At 41.9% G+C, this 15,343-nt stretch overlaps 1 protein-coding gene across 6 annotated transcripts in view; it reads left to right on the forward strand.

The window, feature by feature from the left end:
- The window catches only part of GAN (gigaxonin), a gene marked incomplete at its 5' end in the record, with an annotated part of 80,739 nt that overhangs the window by 29,909 nt on the left and 35,487 nt on the right, over positions 1 to 15,343 (forward strand). For all 6 annotated transcript variants that reach the window (XR_014256990.1, XR_014256991.1, XR_014256992.1 and 3 more), the window contains 8 exons: positions 1,625 to 1,739; positions 3,845 to 4,195; positions 6,681 to 6,898; positions 7,115 to 7,236; positions 10,988 to 11,100; positions 12,069 to 12,218; positions 13,141 to 13,277; positions 13,536 to 13,664. Coding sequence is in view for 3 of the 6 variants with exons in the window: in XM_082439060.1 (XP_082295186.1) it covers positions 1,625 to 1,739; positions 3,845 to 4,195; positions 6,681 to 6,898; positions 7,115 to 7,236; positions 10,988 to 11,100; positions 12,069 to 12,218; positions 13,141 to 13,277; positions 13,536 to 13,664 (1,335 nt within the window). The remainder of the gene's footprint in view (positions 1 to 1,624; positions 1,740 to 3,844; positions 4,196 to 6,680; positions 6,899 to 7,114; positions 7,237 to 10,987; positions 11,101 to 12,068; positions 12,219 to 13,140; positions 13,278 to 13,535; positions 13,665 to 15,343) is intronic.

The raw sequence follows: 15,343 nt of genomic DNA on the forward strand, positions 1-15,343 counted from the left end.
ATTGTTCATCACCTTAAAAAAAAGTGTCATGTCTGCCAAAGGTTTGATATCAAGGAGATAATAAAAAACATCTACACCTCAATATGAGGAGGGCGATTAGCTCAATTAAAAATGAGAGTTGAGGGACTTCCCTGGTGGCGCAGTGGTTAAGAATCTGCCTGCCAATGCAGAGGACATGGGTTCGAGCTCTGGTCCGGGAAGATCCCACATGTGGCGGAGCTACTAAGACTGTGCGCCACAACTACTGAGCCTGCGCTCTAGAGCCCGCGAGCCACAACTACTGAGCCCTCGTGCCACAACTACTGAAGCCCGCACACCTAGAACCCATGCTCCGCAACAAGAGAAGCCACCGCAATGAGAAGCCTGCGCACTGCAACGAAGAGTAGCCCCTGCTCGCTGCAACTAGAGAAAGCCTGCGTGCAGCAAGACCTAACACAGCCATAAATAAATGAATGAATGAATGAATGAATAAAAAAGAGAGAGACTTGAACTGAACATGTGTTTCACAGAAGAGGAAACACAGGGGGCCACAGACCTATGAAGAGCTGTTTAGCACCTGGGTAATGAGGAGAAGGCAGGTCACAACCACCATCAGAGACCATACTTCGCTCACTGGATTGTGGATTGGAGGATTAGGAGGTGGGACAGAGATAAATGTCGTAGACGTTGTGGGTCCACACATCCCCTTACATATACCAGATGAGGCTAAAAACTGCTCCAGCTACTTTGGAGAATAATTGAGTATTAGCTCGTACTTTGGAGAAGAATGTAGCTTAATTCTACGCCCAGGGATACACCCAAGAGAAATTCTTTTGCGTATCGCAAAAGGAGACATATACAAGGATAGTCATAGCAATACTGTTCACAATACCAAAAACCTGGAGCCCCAGCCCAGGGGCCCATCAACAGGAACGTGGCATACTATACAGCAGAAAGAGCAAAAGAACGCGTGTGATGTGCAGCAAGATGAATGACTCAGCAATATAATATTAAATGAAAAAAGCCCCAGAAAATTACACTTCTATAAAATTAACAACTTAAAATTATATATATATACATTGATTATCAATAAATCTATATATGTTATAGGTTATATATATTTCATGGATACAAAAATAAAAAAGAAAGCAAGAGAAAATTGAATATAGGTGGGATTTAGGATAATAGTTACTTCAGATGGGGAAGCAGAGGAATGAATTGGTGGGGAGGACCATTTGGTTAGAAGCAGGTTATCGTCAAGGTCCTAGCTTTTGTTTTAGGTGGTAGGTTTGTGGGGTCCTTGTTACATTACTGAAAATTGGATAATTAAATACAGGGAAAATATAAGCCTAAAGGACCTAGGGTTCCCAAGGTGAAGTAGAGATCCTTGCTCACATGGACCTTAGTGCTTTGGTTGTCTGTTTCGTTTGTTTTTTTTAAGAGGTAGCACTCTGAATGCTGGAACAAATGCTTTGTAGTTGAAAGTCATAAAAAATATGTTGCTCTGAAGTTAACAAACGAAATGTTTTAGGTGTGATTCATATATGGATACGTATCATATAGTTTATAGAGTATTTAGTGCATAAATATTTCTAGCTATTTCTGTTCTTTCATAGAAATTTTACATTTTTTTTCCCTTTCTTAGGACAAAGTTAAACTATAATCCTCCAAAAGATGATGGATCAACCTATAAGATTGAACTTGAAGGGATATCGGTAATGGTTATGAGAGAGATCCTGGATTACATCTTCAGTGGGCAGGTATGATGAGACACAGAGGAAGGAGGACTGAGTAGAGGCTCCTCGAGCTCAGGGTGAGGGTCTCCTTCATCCACTCTGTGACCGACAACACTGTCATCTCCATCTTCTGTCACTGTGTGCTTGACTTGGGTCTCCTGCTGGACGTGGCGCCCAAGGGTGTTCTTCCGGGGCTCTGCCCTTGAAAGAAAAGCAGACTAAGTAAGATCTTACCCAAATCCCAGGTTTTGTTTCTACCATCCTGAGCTCCACCTTCCAGTCTGAGACATGAGGAACATGGGATGCTCCCTTCGCTGCTGTCTTTTGTTTTTTAAATCTTAATTCCAGTCTTGCTTTGTACCCACACTATCGGGGAAGTCGTTCTGTCTCCACAGCATGGACGTGAGAGCCTCCTTGGGCGGTGGGGATTATTTTGTAGAAATAAAGACTTCGAGATTCACACCAGTGACAGGCACCTGCATTGTACTCATGATGCCTCTGTCCTGTTGCCTCAGGAGGACCAACATCCCTGTTCCCCTGCATTCTTTCTTTCTGATTTCCCTTTACTCTCTGTACCCATCTATATTTCTGGGGATTTCATGAAAGCCAAGGAAGAAAGTGATCAGTGGCTAGTGGTCCTTTCCGTTTCTTTGCCTTCCTCCATCCCTCTACTCCCCTGTTTATGTGATTTAAAGTGTATAGCATGAGGACACTTAAGGATAATCTTAGGTGTGAATTAGGAAGAAGTTCATGTGCCTCACATCTCATTACGCAAGAGATGTGATTACATTTTATCTTTACTCCTTTTGAGGGCTCATGTCCTGCTCTCTCCTTTATTCCTTCTTCCTCATTCTTCTTTTAATTTTCCTTTTGTAAAGGCTCTGTCTCCTACATAAGTATTCTGAGTGTACTGCTTACTTTCTCTAAATATGTTCATTCTGTCCAGAGTCAAACTCGGTGATTGTCATCCTTTTTGAAGTTTTTTTATTTCATTTCATGATGTTATCACTTTCTCTTTTCTCTAAACACTAGGAGGTGGGTGTGTGGAAATAAGGTTATGTGTATGATTATTAAAAATAAATGAATTTAAACCAATTTGGGGACAGCCCTTAAAATACTGGCCATGCTCTTAGCATCACAAAACCAGGCTTAGGACCAAACTCTTATCTAACTTGTAAAATCAGTTCAGTGGCAGTTACAACAAGTTAGAAGAGTGTATTCATGTTCAGGCTTGCACTGGAAACTTGAAACCTTATTTATCTATGGTACAGAATGTGCAAATTGTAGTAAAACGTTTCTTGCTGCACTTCACTGTGAAATCTCTCCTTAACGCTTCCTAATGGAGGATAAGTACGCATTCTTTCGGAGAGTCTGGGCCGTTCATGATTGTGACAGTATTTTAGGGGCCTGTTTCTTGATGTTGCCTTACTGTTGCGCAGAAAAACTGTGACGTGGGTGGAGGAAGAAGCATCAATCAAGAAACTGAAGAAAATTAAGGGAAAGTGAATGTTCACAATGATTTAAAAAAAAAAAAAATCTTCATAGGGATTTATTCCAGAAAGTAGCTTTGAAACCAGATTGTATCTTTTGCACCAAGTGCAATGTTTGGTGTTCAGAATGAGGCCGCTCCGGGCAGTGTGACTCTCCCTCTCTTCAAGGGGCCGTGTGGTATCTTCCACGTACCATTTGGCAAAGAAGTGAACTTAATATATTTGGAGGCAGGATTTTCATTAGTTCAGGTGCTAGCGTTTAAAGAAATCGCCTTCAGTTTACCATAGAATGCGGAACTTGCCATTTCCTAAGCATTTCAGTCATTTAAGGTTTTTCTCTAAGTATAGAAGTGAGCCCCATGGACAATTCACCTTGGCAGGGTTATTGGTGGTTCATCTCGGTAAAGGAGGGGAAGAGCTGGGGAAAGTTAATCAGCCATGCGCTGCCTATGTTGTCCGCAGGTGCCTTGGTGCCCTCCGACTATTCTTGAAAACAAAGCTGAACCATATGAAATTGCCAGTTTTCGATCATCTTTGACGTCTGTAAATGGAGCTTTCCTATGGTCCTGCCTAATAGATTAGTGGTTGGGTTCTAAATACATACATTCAAATATAAACTATCTATGATCATCCTTACAGATCCGGCTGAACGAAGATACCATCCAAGATGTTGTGCAGGCAGCGGACCTGCTCCTGCTGACGGACCTTAAAACTCTGTGCTGTGAGTTCTTAGAAGGCTGCATTGCCGCCGAGAACTGCATCGGAATCCGAGACTTCGCACTCCACTACTGCCTGCACCACGTCCATTACCTGTCGACAGAATACCTGGAGACTCACTTCCGAGATGTCAGCAGCACAGAGGAATTCCTAGAACTGAGTCCTCAAAAGCTTAAAGAAGTGATTTCTCTTGAGAAGTTAAATGTTGGCAATGAACGATATGTATTTGAAGCAGTCATCCGATGGATAGCACATGATACAGAAATAAGAAAGGTACCCGTACTTTATAGCGTGCTCCGACTTTGCCTTTTCACTTACTTCTTCATTTGTTTGTTTATTTTTAATCCAAATTCTAGATGTTTTATTTTTCTCCTCCAACTTGAAAAACTGACAAGGTTGTGATCTAAACCATAACCTGGAAAACATCTTCCTATAGACTCACTAAAGCAGTTTGTTGTTCAGACCAGTCTACCAAAGTCCATGTAAATCATCATATAGCAATGAAAATAGTGATGATATCCTTTGAATGTTGTTATTAAGGGGAAAGGGATTTCAAGCTAAGCTGGAGAGTATAGAAGTGCACCCTATACTCCTCATCCTAGCTTTCAGCATCCTTCCCTCTACGGTGGCGGGCTAACCCCTACAGGGACTCTGATGCAGGAAGTGGGGTGAGAAAAGGGCACATGGAATTCTGGCAGAGGGCTGAATTCTGGCACTGGGCTCTCCCTGGAGTGATTGACACCACTGGAGGAGAAAGTGGGAGAGCATTCCGGAGCTTTCATGGCAATGAGGTTCCAAATAGGAAGGTTCTAGGAGTGACAGTCTAGGAAGGAAGGGTCTTAGAGAATATCAGGCTTGAGATCCACATTGTTAATACATTGGAGGAGGGAGCTTTAACCTTTAAATCACAGGGCTTTAAGTCTAATATTTATATACTAGAGGCTAGCTCCAATTACTATATCAAAATAAAGAAGTATATTAGGTTTCAGAGTGGCTTTCAGAATGCATAATTGCATTGTTAATTGTTCTTAGTAACTCTTGACTTACATTTTAATGATTATCTTGTAATTTTTAAATTCTGCAGGCCCATGAGCATGTCCACTTAGAAACCACATTCGTAGCTTCAGCTCCTTAGTACAATTAGTGTTCTGTTTTCCCCATTGGTGAGGTAGATTGGGAAAGGGGATAGAAGAGTTTCTGCCTTGCTGCCACCACTGAAGTATCTTCTCTCTGACCCTCTTCTTTTTTTTTTTTTTTTTAATTAATTAATTAATTTATTATATTTATTTATTTTTGGCTGTGTTGGGTCTTCGTTTCTGTGCAAGGGCTTTCTCTAGTTGTGGCGAGCGGGGGCCACTCTTCATCGCGGTGCATGGGCCTCTCACTGTCACGGCCTCTCTTGTTGCAGAGCACAGGCTCCAGACGCGCAGGCTCAGTAGTTGTGGCTCACGGGCCTAGTTGCTCCGCGGCATGTGGGATCTTCCCAGACCAGGGCACGAACCTGTGTCCCCTGCATTGGCAGGCAGATTCCCAACCACTGCGCCACCAGGGAAGCCCCTCTGACCCTCTTCTTGCCTTAAAGTGATGAGGGCATATAAGATGGAACGGCTGCTGGGAAACAAGAGGCAGTTCCTCGTCCTGTGGTTAATCTGAACTTGATGCTGTAAGGACTGTTGGCTTTTATTACTCAGGGTATAAAAGAGTATACCTTAAAATGACAATTTCAAAGCCCAGAGAAACTAGTCACCTTATGTACGTAGAGTGCTGTAGTCAGTTGGTTCAAATCTGATGACTGAGCATGAAAAGTATATCATTCAGGGACTTCCCCGGTGGTCCAGTGGTAAAGAATCCGCCTTCCAGTGCAGGGGACGCGGGTTCGATCCCTGGTCGGGGAACTAAGATCCCACGTGCCGCGGGGCAACTAAGCCCACGCACCACAACTACTGAGCTCGTGTGCCTCCATGAGAGAGCCCGCGTGCCACAAACTACAGAGAGAAAACCCTCACGCCACAACTGGAGAGAAGCCCACATGCCGCAACTAGAGAGAAACCCTAGCAGACCGCGCACCGTAACAAAAAGATCCCTCATGCCTCAACAAAGATCCCATGTGCCGCAAATAAGACCCGACGCAGGCAAAAAATAAATAAATAAATAAGGAAAATAAATAAGTAAAATGCATGAATATTTTTTTTAAAAAAAGTATATCATTCACATTATACATGTTAGATAATTTTTAACAGTAATTACTGAAGAAATGATTATATAGTACTCAGGATTTTTTTTTGTTGAAATTTGGCTTTTTCAGATTTTTCTTGTAATGTTAATGTTGATACATGTTCATTGTCTAGTTGACCATATTGTATCAAGCTATTCCTGTATATAATGTTTCTATAAATGTGATGTGACTCACAGCACATCCAAGTATGTGAAATAAGGCAAATCATAGCAGGATTCTTCTCTAAGTTTTCCTGTTGCTGTGGGAACCCTGTAGGGCATTCAAGAAAGCTGCTTAAAACTTCGCAGTGATACATCAAATATAAATCTGAAGTGATGGTTTTTTTTAAGTTAAACTTTTATTAAGGCCAAGGGAAGTAGAAAGGAAAGGGGCCATAAGCACATTCAAGCAGTACTTACCCTTACCACTTGCCTGCTGATAATCTGACTGTCAATAATTTTAGTCTTCCAGGAGTGGGAAAACGTATATTCTAAATGTACAACGTATTCTCCATTTTTCCTCCCCGTGCTTTCCGCCCTCCAGGTCCACATGAAGGATGTCATGTCAGCGCTGTGGGTTTCAGGGTTGGACTCGAGCTATTTACGGGAGCAGATGCTGAACGAGCCGTTAGTCCGAGAGATCGTCAAAGAGTGCAGCAACATCCCTCTCAGCCAGCCGCAGCAGGGGGAGGCCATGCTCGCCAGCTTCAAGCCCCGGGGCTACTCGGAGTGCATCGTGACCGTTGGCGGAGAGGAAAGAGTGTAAGCGTGGCTGTGAGCGGTTTGACGGGTGCTGTAAGGGAAGAGAGATTTCCACGTAAACAGAAATTTATAACACTTTTCAGTATCTAAAGCCTAACAGCAATAGATTTTTTAAAATGTTTGAAACATTCTTTAGAGTAGTAAAACTAGTCATAGTCATTACAAGCAGAAGTACATAAAACATATTAACTACTAATCAGTTATCTGTCTCCTTAGTTCACGGAAGCCGACAGCAGCGATGCGATGTATGTGCCCCCTGTATGACCCTAATCGGCAGCTGTGGATTGAACTGGCCCCTTTAAGCATGCCGAGAATCAACCACGGAATCCTCTCAGCAGGTACTGTGCTGTCATCAAGCTTACCTGAACACAGGATCAAGTAATGTCATTTCAGAGTTGTGCAGAATGACTCAAAACCTTTTAAAGAAATAATTTTATTATCCCTCTGTGGTGACATTTTCAGGGTGGCTCTAGCTTCCAGGGCTATGGTAAGAGGAGTGTCTTCTGTCAGTCCTTACCGTTCCCAAATCTGAAATACGTGGCTGTTTTTAAGACGTCACTTGAGGAGCATTTTATTGTATGACTTAACTGCTAGAAGAGCAAAACTCAGTGACTCTTACCACCCGTTAGCTGGATGGTCACACCTGAGATGCAGGACTTCTTTGAGCCGTGATAGCCCCCCATCTTGGAAAGTTGTGCAGTGTAGAATCGCAACATGTAACTATATTCAAAATAAGAGTGTCACATAAAAGCAGGCATTTCATATGAAACTTGAGAAAATACTGCTTAAATTAGTTCTGGCTTAAAGTTGTTTTATGACAGGAAGTATGTTTTAGTTGATGTTTACAAGTTTGGAACGTTATTCAAAGCTTTCTCTCCAACAGGTGATGGGGAAGGCTGTCCTTGCTGCCTTTCTCTTCACCTTGGATCTGCCTTGTTGGCTTCATCCTGCAAGTGCCATTTCACTTCATTCTAATTATTGTTAGCAGTTCTTCTTTTATAGTCTCTGCTTGCCCACAAACATTACCTTAAATTTTTTAAGCTATGCCACACCGTACCATATTTTAGATATGCCTAAAGCTATGGAATAGAAATGGAATTGTAAGTTCCACAATTATTGAAGTTTCTGTCAATGATAATCAGCTGGATGGAGTGGTGTAGGCAACAGGATGTGGGTCTGATTTCTCTGTTCCTTCTTAAAATTAGCTTCCTTAAGTTGTCCTCCCATAATGTGTATACATGTGCATAATTTTCACACATGCACACCTACCACAAAGGTTCCTATATCACTGATTTTCAGATTTCCTAGAGAGGTTGTTGTTTCAGAAACTTGAAACAATGAGGAGAGGAATTGTGCCCAGTTGTATTCATTGAAGTTGTGAAATGATTGAGTAGTTCCTATTTGTCCAGCTTGTTCTGTGTTTCTTCTTTTCTTGCCTTTTTTCAAAAAATTGATTGACTTTTTTGTCATTCAGTTTTTTCCCTCTCTACCAGGTTAGAAGTTATATTCTATGTCTATATTCCTTTGAAGGTCACTTTATGTTTGTTTTGTTTTTTTAATATTTACTTGTTTATTTATTTAGTTGCGTTGGGTCTTAGTTGTGGCAGGTAGGTTTCTTGGTTGCTGCTCACAGGCTCCTTGGTTGCGGCTCGCCAGCTCCGTAGTTGTGGCATACATGTGGATCTAGTTCTCTGACCAGGGATCAAACCCGGGCCCCCTGCATTGGGAGTGCGGAGTCTTAACCACTGCACCACCAGGGAAGTCCCCTGAAGGTCACTTTTGAATCCACAGCTTGTACTGTTAAGTTAACAAAGTCTAGTAGTGTAAATAGTACATTTATACTTTTATTTTTCACATTCTATAGTGTTACAGTATTAAAACACATGGTTATTTATAAGTAAATATTTACATATATATGTTTATCTGTTTTATACACGTATCTGTAGATAGTGTTCATTTAGATTTATCCACATATTTACCACTTTCTTTGTTTTTCCCTCTTACTCCTCAAACTTTCCATCCAGGATCATTTTCCTTCTCTCTGAAGTTCATCCTTTTGAATTTCCTTTAATGTGGGTCTAGTGGTAGCAAACTCTTAGATTTGTTTGTCTAAAGATGTCATTATTTTGCCTTCATCCTTAATGGATATTTTTGCTCGGTATAGAATTTTAGGTTGGCATCTATTATTGAAGATGTTTTTCCACTGACTTCTGTCATTCCTTGTTGTTAAGTCAGTTGTCAGATCTCAAGCTCTAAAGCTCTGCCTTTTCTCTGGGCTGTATTTAAGATTTTCTTTTTGTCTTGGTTTGTCTGCCATTTCACTGTAGTGTGCTTAGGCAACATTTTATTTGAAATTTTACCATATTTGGAGACTGTTGGGCATCTTGACTCTGTAGCTTGGCCTTTCATCAAATCTGGAAACTTCTTGTTTGTTATGTCTTCATACGTCATCCTTGCTCCTTCTCCTCTGTCTCTCTGCTTTTGGAAGTCAGATCAAACATGGCTAGAACTTTCTACTCCAGCCCCTGCCTTCTACCTTCTTTTTGTTTCTTTTTCATCTTTTTGCTTCTCTGTGATTTCTTTTGATTTATCTTGCACTTAATGAATTCTCTCTTTAACTGTGATGAATCTGCCATTAAATCCATCCATTGAATTTTTTATTTAATCTGTTTTTATCTTTTTTTCCCTAGAAATTCTCTTAAGTTTTTTTCAGATCTACTATGTCACTTCTCTTGTCCCTTCTTCTAGAGTTACCTTCACATTTGTCTTTTTTAAAACATAGTGAGCATTGTTGTTTTATCGTCTTTCTGATTACTCTAATATTTGAAATTTGGAATCTTTGCAAGACTACTCCCTATTGTCTGCTTCTGCTGGTTCTTCTTAACAGAGTCTGGTTTCTTTATATACCTCAGTATCTTTGACTGAGTGCCAAAGATTGTTTTATTAAAAATTATTTGTAGGGATAACGTGATGTTTTAAAATCTTAGAATGTTAGAATCTAAAACTTAGATAAACGTACTTTCTTCCATATAAGTTTTGTGTTTTTTTCTGCCAGTTGCCTGAAAACACTACTAATTTGTAATTACTGTAAATCGAATTCGAATTTTGAGATTTCCTAGATAAGCAAGGAGATTTAAATCTGGCTTCTAATTCTGGTTGGCCTTCATCCTGATGGTTAGAACTTCGGCGAGGCTTTCCTGCCAGAAGCCACGCTGTCTGTGGGCCTGGGATTTAGATTTCTATCTTCTTCATCCCCTCAAAGCCATTAAGAGAAAGGTTGCATTTTTCCCAGATTGCTAAACGCCCTCAGAGCAAAATGGTTTCCACGCATGGTAACCTCTCTAGGGCCCACATTTCCCTTCAGTTTTACCATAGTGCCTTGTTGGCTTCTTCTCCTTTAAGAAGACTATTTTTTTTTTTTTTAATATTTCAGCTTACTTTTTTTTTTTTTTTTAAACTTTGGGTTTATTTATTTTATTTATTTATTTATTTTTGGGTGTGTTGGGTCTTCGTTTCTGTGCGAGGGCTTTCTCTAGTTGTGGCAAGTGGGGGCCACTCTTCATCGCGGTGCGCGGGCCTCTTCACTATCGCGGCCTCTCTTGTTGCGGAGCGCAGGCTCCAGACGCGCAGGCTCAGTAACTGTGGCTCATGGGCCTAGTTGCTCCGCGGCATGTGGGATCTTCCCAGACCAGGGCTCGAACCCGCGTCCCCTGCATTGGCAGGCAGATTCTCAACCACTGCGCCACCAGGGAAGCCCCAAGAAGACTATTTTAAATGGAGGCTGGGGAACAGAACAGATGAACTGAGATAACTCAGAGTCACTTGCTGACCGGGTGGGTGGTGTCAGGCTTCCTTTTAAGGTGCAGGGTAGTGGGGATCCACACAGAGATCCCGAGGCAAGTGAAATGGTCAAAGTGGCTGACAGATTTGGCTCTATCACCCAGGCTTGGTAAGATCTCGCATCCGTCGTTGTCAGAGAAGGTATCTCCACATCCTGTCTCTGCCCTTACGGCATTTGTATTTGACTGGAGATAGGTGTTGAAAACTTACATTTCAACTTTCTTGCATGTATTCTTTGATTTTTTGCAGAAGGATTTTTGTTTGTATATGGGGGCCAAGATGAAAATAAGCAGACCCTGAGCTCAGGAGAAAAGTATGACCCAGATGCAAACACATGGACCACATTGCCACCAATGAACGAGGTAAAATACTGCTTTTGTAGTTTGTCTGATGTCTCTTTTTTCCCTTTAACACTTTTGTTTGCTTTACATTTGAGTATAAGGAAAGAGGTAGCAGCCTCGCCAAGCCCCCCTGCCTGGTATGCGCGTGCCCCCCTCCCGGCTCTGCTCCCCGTGCCTTCCCTCGCTCCCCCTTCTCAAGCCTCCTAGGAGTGCACTTGCTTTGGGACCTTTGCCAGGTACCCACGTGGCTCGCTGCTTGCTTCCTTCAGGGTTTGTCCATATGGCTCCTTCTCAGCGAGGCCTCCCCCGGCCTCTCAGCTCTCCCGCCCCCTCCCCTGCTTTCTTTCTCTTCATACCACATAGAACCTCCTCACATACTAGATCTTTTTCGATGGTTCGCACAAACTGTTTGATGATGGCAGCGCATTTTGTTTGTGTGGTCAGCGCTCTCCCTTCAGTGCTGGAGGGGGGCTGGGCACCCGGGAAGTGCTGTGAGTGGATGAGTGTGGAACACATCAGGTTCTGTTGCTCCAGGCAGCCTTAGCCCGGCCTCTCCCCCTCCCGCCCCCACCTCTCCAGCCACAGGCAGTGCTGTTGATGTGGATCTTACCGGACTTCACACATCAGCTGGGAGCCACTTGCTGCCCACTGCTGCACGAAGATCATTTTACAGAGCCACACAGCACTAGTTCTCTTTCTTGTCGTGAGCTGTTGCGAGTAAAAAGTAAGGATTCTGCCAGCGAGTTCACCACGTGTGTAGTTCCCTTGTTCCGGGAATTCCCTGGACGTGGGTTCTCTGTCTATTGTGATAGAAGAGTGAGCTGCTAGGGAAATCAGAAATATTTGAGAGAGATGGTTTTGAGCCTGGTTATTTCTTTGCTGGAACGCTGGAATATAATGATGTCTGTAATTTTTATTTAATGTATGAATATCAGCTTTCAATCTGATAGTTGGCCTTTTGTCCACAAAGATCTTTGATGTCTTTTCAGGCAAGACATAACTTTGGAATTGTGGAGATAGATGGGATGCTGTACGTTTTAGGAGGAGAAGATGGTGAAAAAGAGCTAATTTCCATGGAATGTTATGATATTTATTCTAAAACCTGGACAAAGCAACCCGATTTAACCATGGTTAGAAAGGTGAGAACTATATCTTGTGATAACTAATTCACAAATTGGATTTTAAAGTTATGTTTCTTCATTTCCTATGTATGCCTTTTAACACAATTGATAGTGTTAAAAGAATTAACATTATAGAATTATGTCTTTGTTGGTAGCTTGCCTTCACTATTACCAGCCACACAGCAAGCCAGGAAACGGTGTGTGAGAGAGTTTATCTTGGCGGTGGGCTCTGGGCAGCGCTGCTGTGTCCAAGGCCCACGCCTGATAAATGCTTTGTGATTGCACTAACCTAGGAAGGAACCAGGTCTCCCAAACCGGTTTTCTTAATCATCGTGCAGGACTGGGGAGAAACATTAATCCATAGGTAGAGAACTGCCATTGCTTACTGGGTAGAATGAAAACAAATGGCTCATGTTAGCTGTTTATAGCTTAGTCTGTATTTCTTTTCCCTGGTAGAGGCTGGAATTTCATCATCAGGCCAAAGCCTTGTCCAGCGCCCTAGGTATTTTACACCTTGGGTACTGGGATTTACTCATAATATGATCTCTCACTGTCGGTGCCCTTTCAACTGACTGACTTGGGTCAGGAATTGAATGACATCTTGCTCCATGGAGTCCACATCTTGGACTCTTCAAATAGTGGTGAGAACAGAGAGCCTGGAAAGCCACTTTAAAAATTAGGATTATTTACTTTTCTCACTTAGTGGAATAGTATTAGATGGAGTTAATCCTTTTCTGAGGATTCACAGTGTGTGTATTACCTTGCTCTTCTCATTTTTAAAAGCCTCTGTTGTAGTACTGGAAGGCACCATACATAGTCTTACTATTAGAAGTCAGATCCTTTTCCAAATATTTGCCAGTGCTCTCTAGCCAAGCTGGTATTTACTCGCCTAACTTTAATAATAAATGTTGCCTCACCCACTGTTGCTTTCTCCTTTCAGATTGGCTGCTATGCAGCCATGAAAAAGAAAATCTATGCCATGGGCGGAGGATCGTATGGAAAACTCTTCGAGTCTGTGGAATGTTATGACCCACGGACCCAGCAGTGGACCGCTATCTGTCCACTGAAAGAGAGAAGGTGAGAAAGCTTGGATAAGGACTGTGCAGAGCCCCCTTCGCCTGGCTTCTGTTTTTCCCTTCTTTCCAGCTAATCTTTTATTTGACTTGGCATTTGTTTGATATAACATTAAATGAATAAACCATTTCCTGAAAAAGGAAGACCCATGTATTTGTGAAACGTTGAATGGCGCAGAGCTAAAATAAGCGTAAGAGGAATTACGGAATCCGGTCATGAGTTGTAAATCTAATACCTAGTATGCCCTCTGTGGCCTTTCAGGTTTGGAGCTGTAGCCTGTGGAGTCGCCATGGAACTGTATGTATTTGGGGGAGTCAGAAGTCGCGAGGACATCCAGGGGGGCGAGATGGTAACCTGCAAGTCGGAATTCTACCACGATGAGTTTAAAAGGTATTTATGAATGGTTTCATACGGCTTCTGCAACTTTTTCTTTATGCTTTCAAAGGCATGTTTTAGCTTTGTTTAGTTTTGTTTTCAAATTATTTCATTGAATTTATCTATTTATGTCTAATGCATAGTAGATATTTATTCAGTGACTTCAGAAATCTTGGGAACTCATAGGAAAGCCATAGAAAAATGTTTCTAAAATGTAGATCAGACCTTGACACTTTTGATAGCTTTTAGGAGAAAGTTTAAACTCCTTAACTTAGCAGATATGGCCTTTTGTGATTTGCCCTATGTCTACTGTTTCTGCTACTGTTCAACCCAGATGCGTCACTTGAGTCCCACTGAGTGACTTTTTTCCTCCAAAACATGGTATGATTGTCTCAGCTCTGTGCTTTTTTTTTTTTTTTAACATCTTTATTGGAGTAGAATTGCTTTACAATGGTGTGTTAGTATCTGCTTTATAACAAAGTGAATCAGTCATACATATACATATATTCCCATATCTCTTCCCTCTTGCGTCTCCCTCCCTCCCACCCTCCCTATCCCACCCCCCTAGGTGGTCACAAAGCACCGAGCTGATCTTCCTGTGCTATGTGGCTGCTTCCCACTAGCTATCTGTTTTACATGTGGTAGTGTATATATGTCCCTGCCACTCTCTCACTTTGCCTAGAGTCTGTCATACAGAGTGAAGTAAGTCAGAAAGAGAAAAACGAAGACCGTATGCTAACACATATATATATGGAATCTAAGAGGAAAAAAAAAAAAAAAGGTCATGAAGAACCTAGGGGCAAGATGGGAATAAAGACACAGACCTACTAGAGAATGGACTTGAGGATATGGGGAGGGGGAAGGGTAAGCTGTGACAAAGCTCTGTGCTTTTGTATTATTCCTTTTGCCTAATATTTCCCTTCCCATGTTTATCCAGTTAATTTGGCCTCTTCCAAAACTCTGCTTAATTATCACTACCCAGAGAAAGCCTTCTCACGTCTCCCAGGCTGAGTTAGGCTCCTCAATCTGGGATCCTATACATCCCTCTCTTGGATGTGATAGAGTTAACTGAAGCTCCTTCAGGACAAGTTCCAACTCAGCTTTGGGTCCTAGCTTCTGGCATCATACCTGGCCAGTATCAGACACTCAGTAAAAGTGGTGTCAGAGATTCTTAAAACATCTGACAGGCTGCCATATGTCTTATGAAGTAGGCAGCATCCTTCCAACCCCCTCACTTCCCTCCTCTGACACGTTATATTGTTGTAACCACCAAACAGTATTGTTACTGCAGTAATATGTTCAAATCCTACAGGGAAACTGCCGTGCTGAAGTTAATCTTGTGATAGCATTTCAACTGTGTTACCAGAAGGGGGTGCCAGAATATAATGTTCAAGTTCATATTATTTTAGATAAGGGCAAACAATGAGCAGTTGCCAAGATTTTAGAAATATGTATAAATGTTACCTAACTATTAGTGTATTTTAAATTTAGGATATTTGCATAGCCTTTTTTTCCCCTTTTTCCTTCAATTACAGGGGGCAAACAGTCTTAGGAAAATTTACTAGACAAAGTGTGAGAGCAGTTTGAGAATGCTTGCTCTGGTAGCGGTGGGGGGCAGAATTTCAAGGACTTTTCTACACTTCTCTTCCATAATATGTTACTGCGAGGGCTGACTGTTCAAGGTATGAAGTAGT

Source organism: Balaenoptera physalus (genome assembly GCF_965194825.1).
Source record: "Balaenoptera physalus genome assembly, chromosome: 19".
NCBI classification, from domain to species: Eukaryota; Metazoa; Chordata; class Mammalia; order Artiodactyla; family Balaenopteridae; genus Balaenoptera; species Balaenoptera physalus.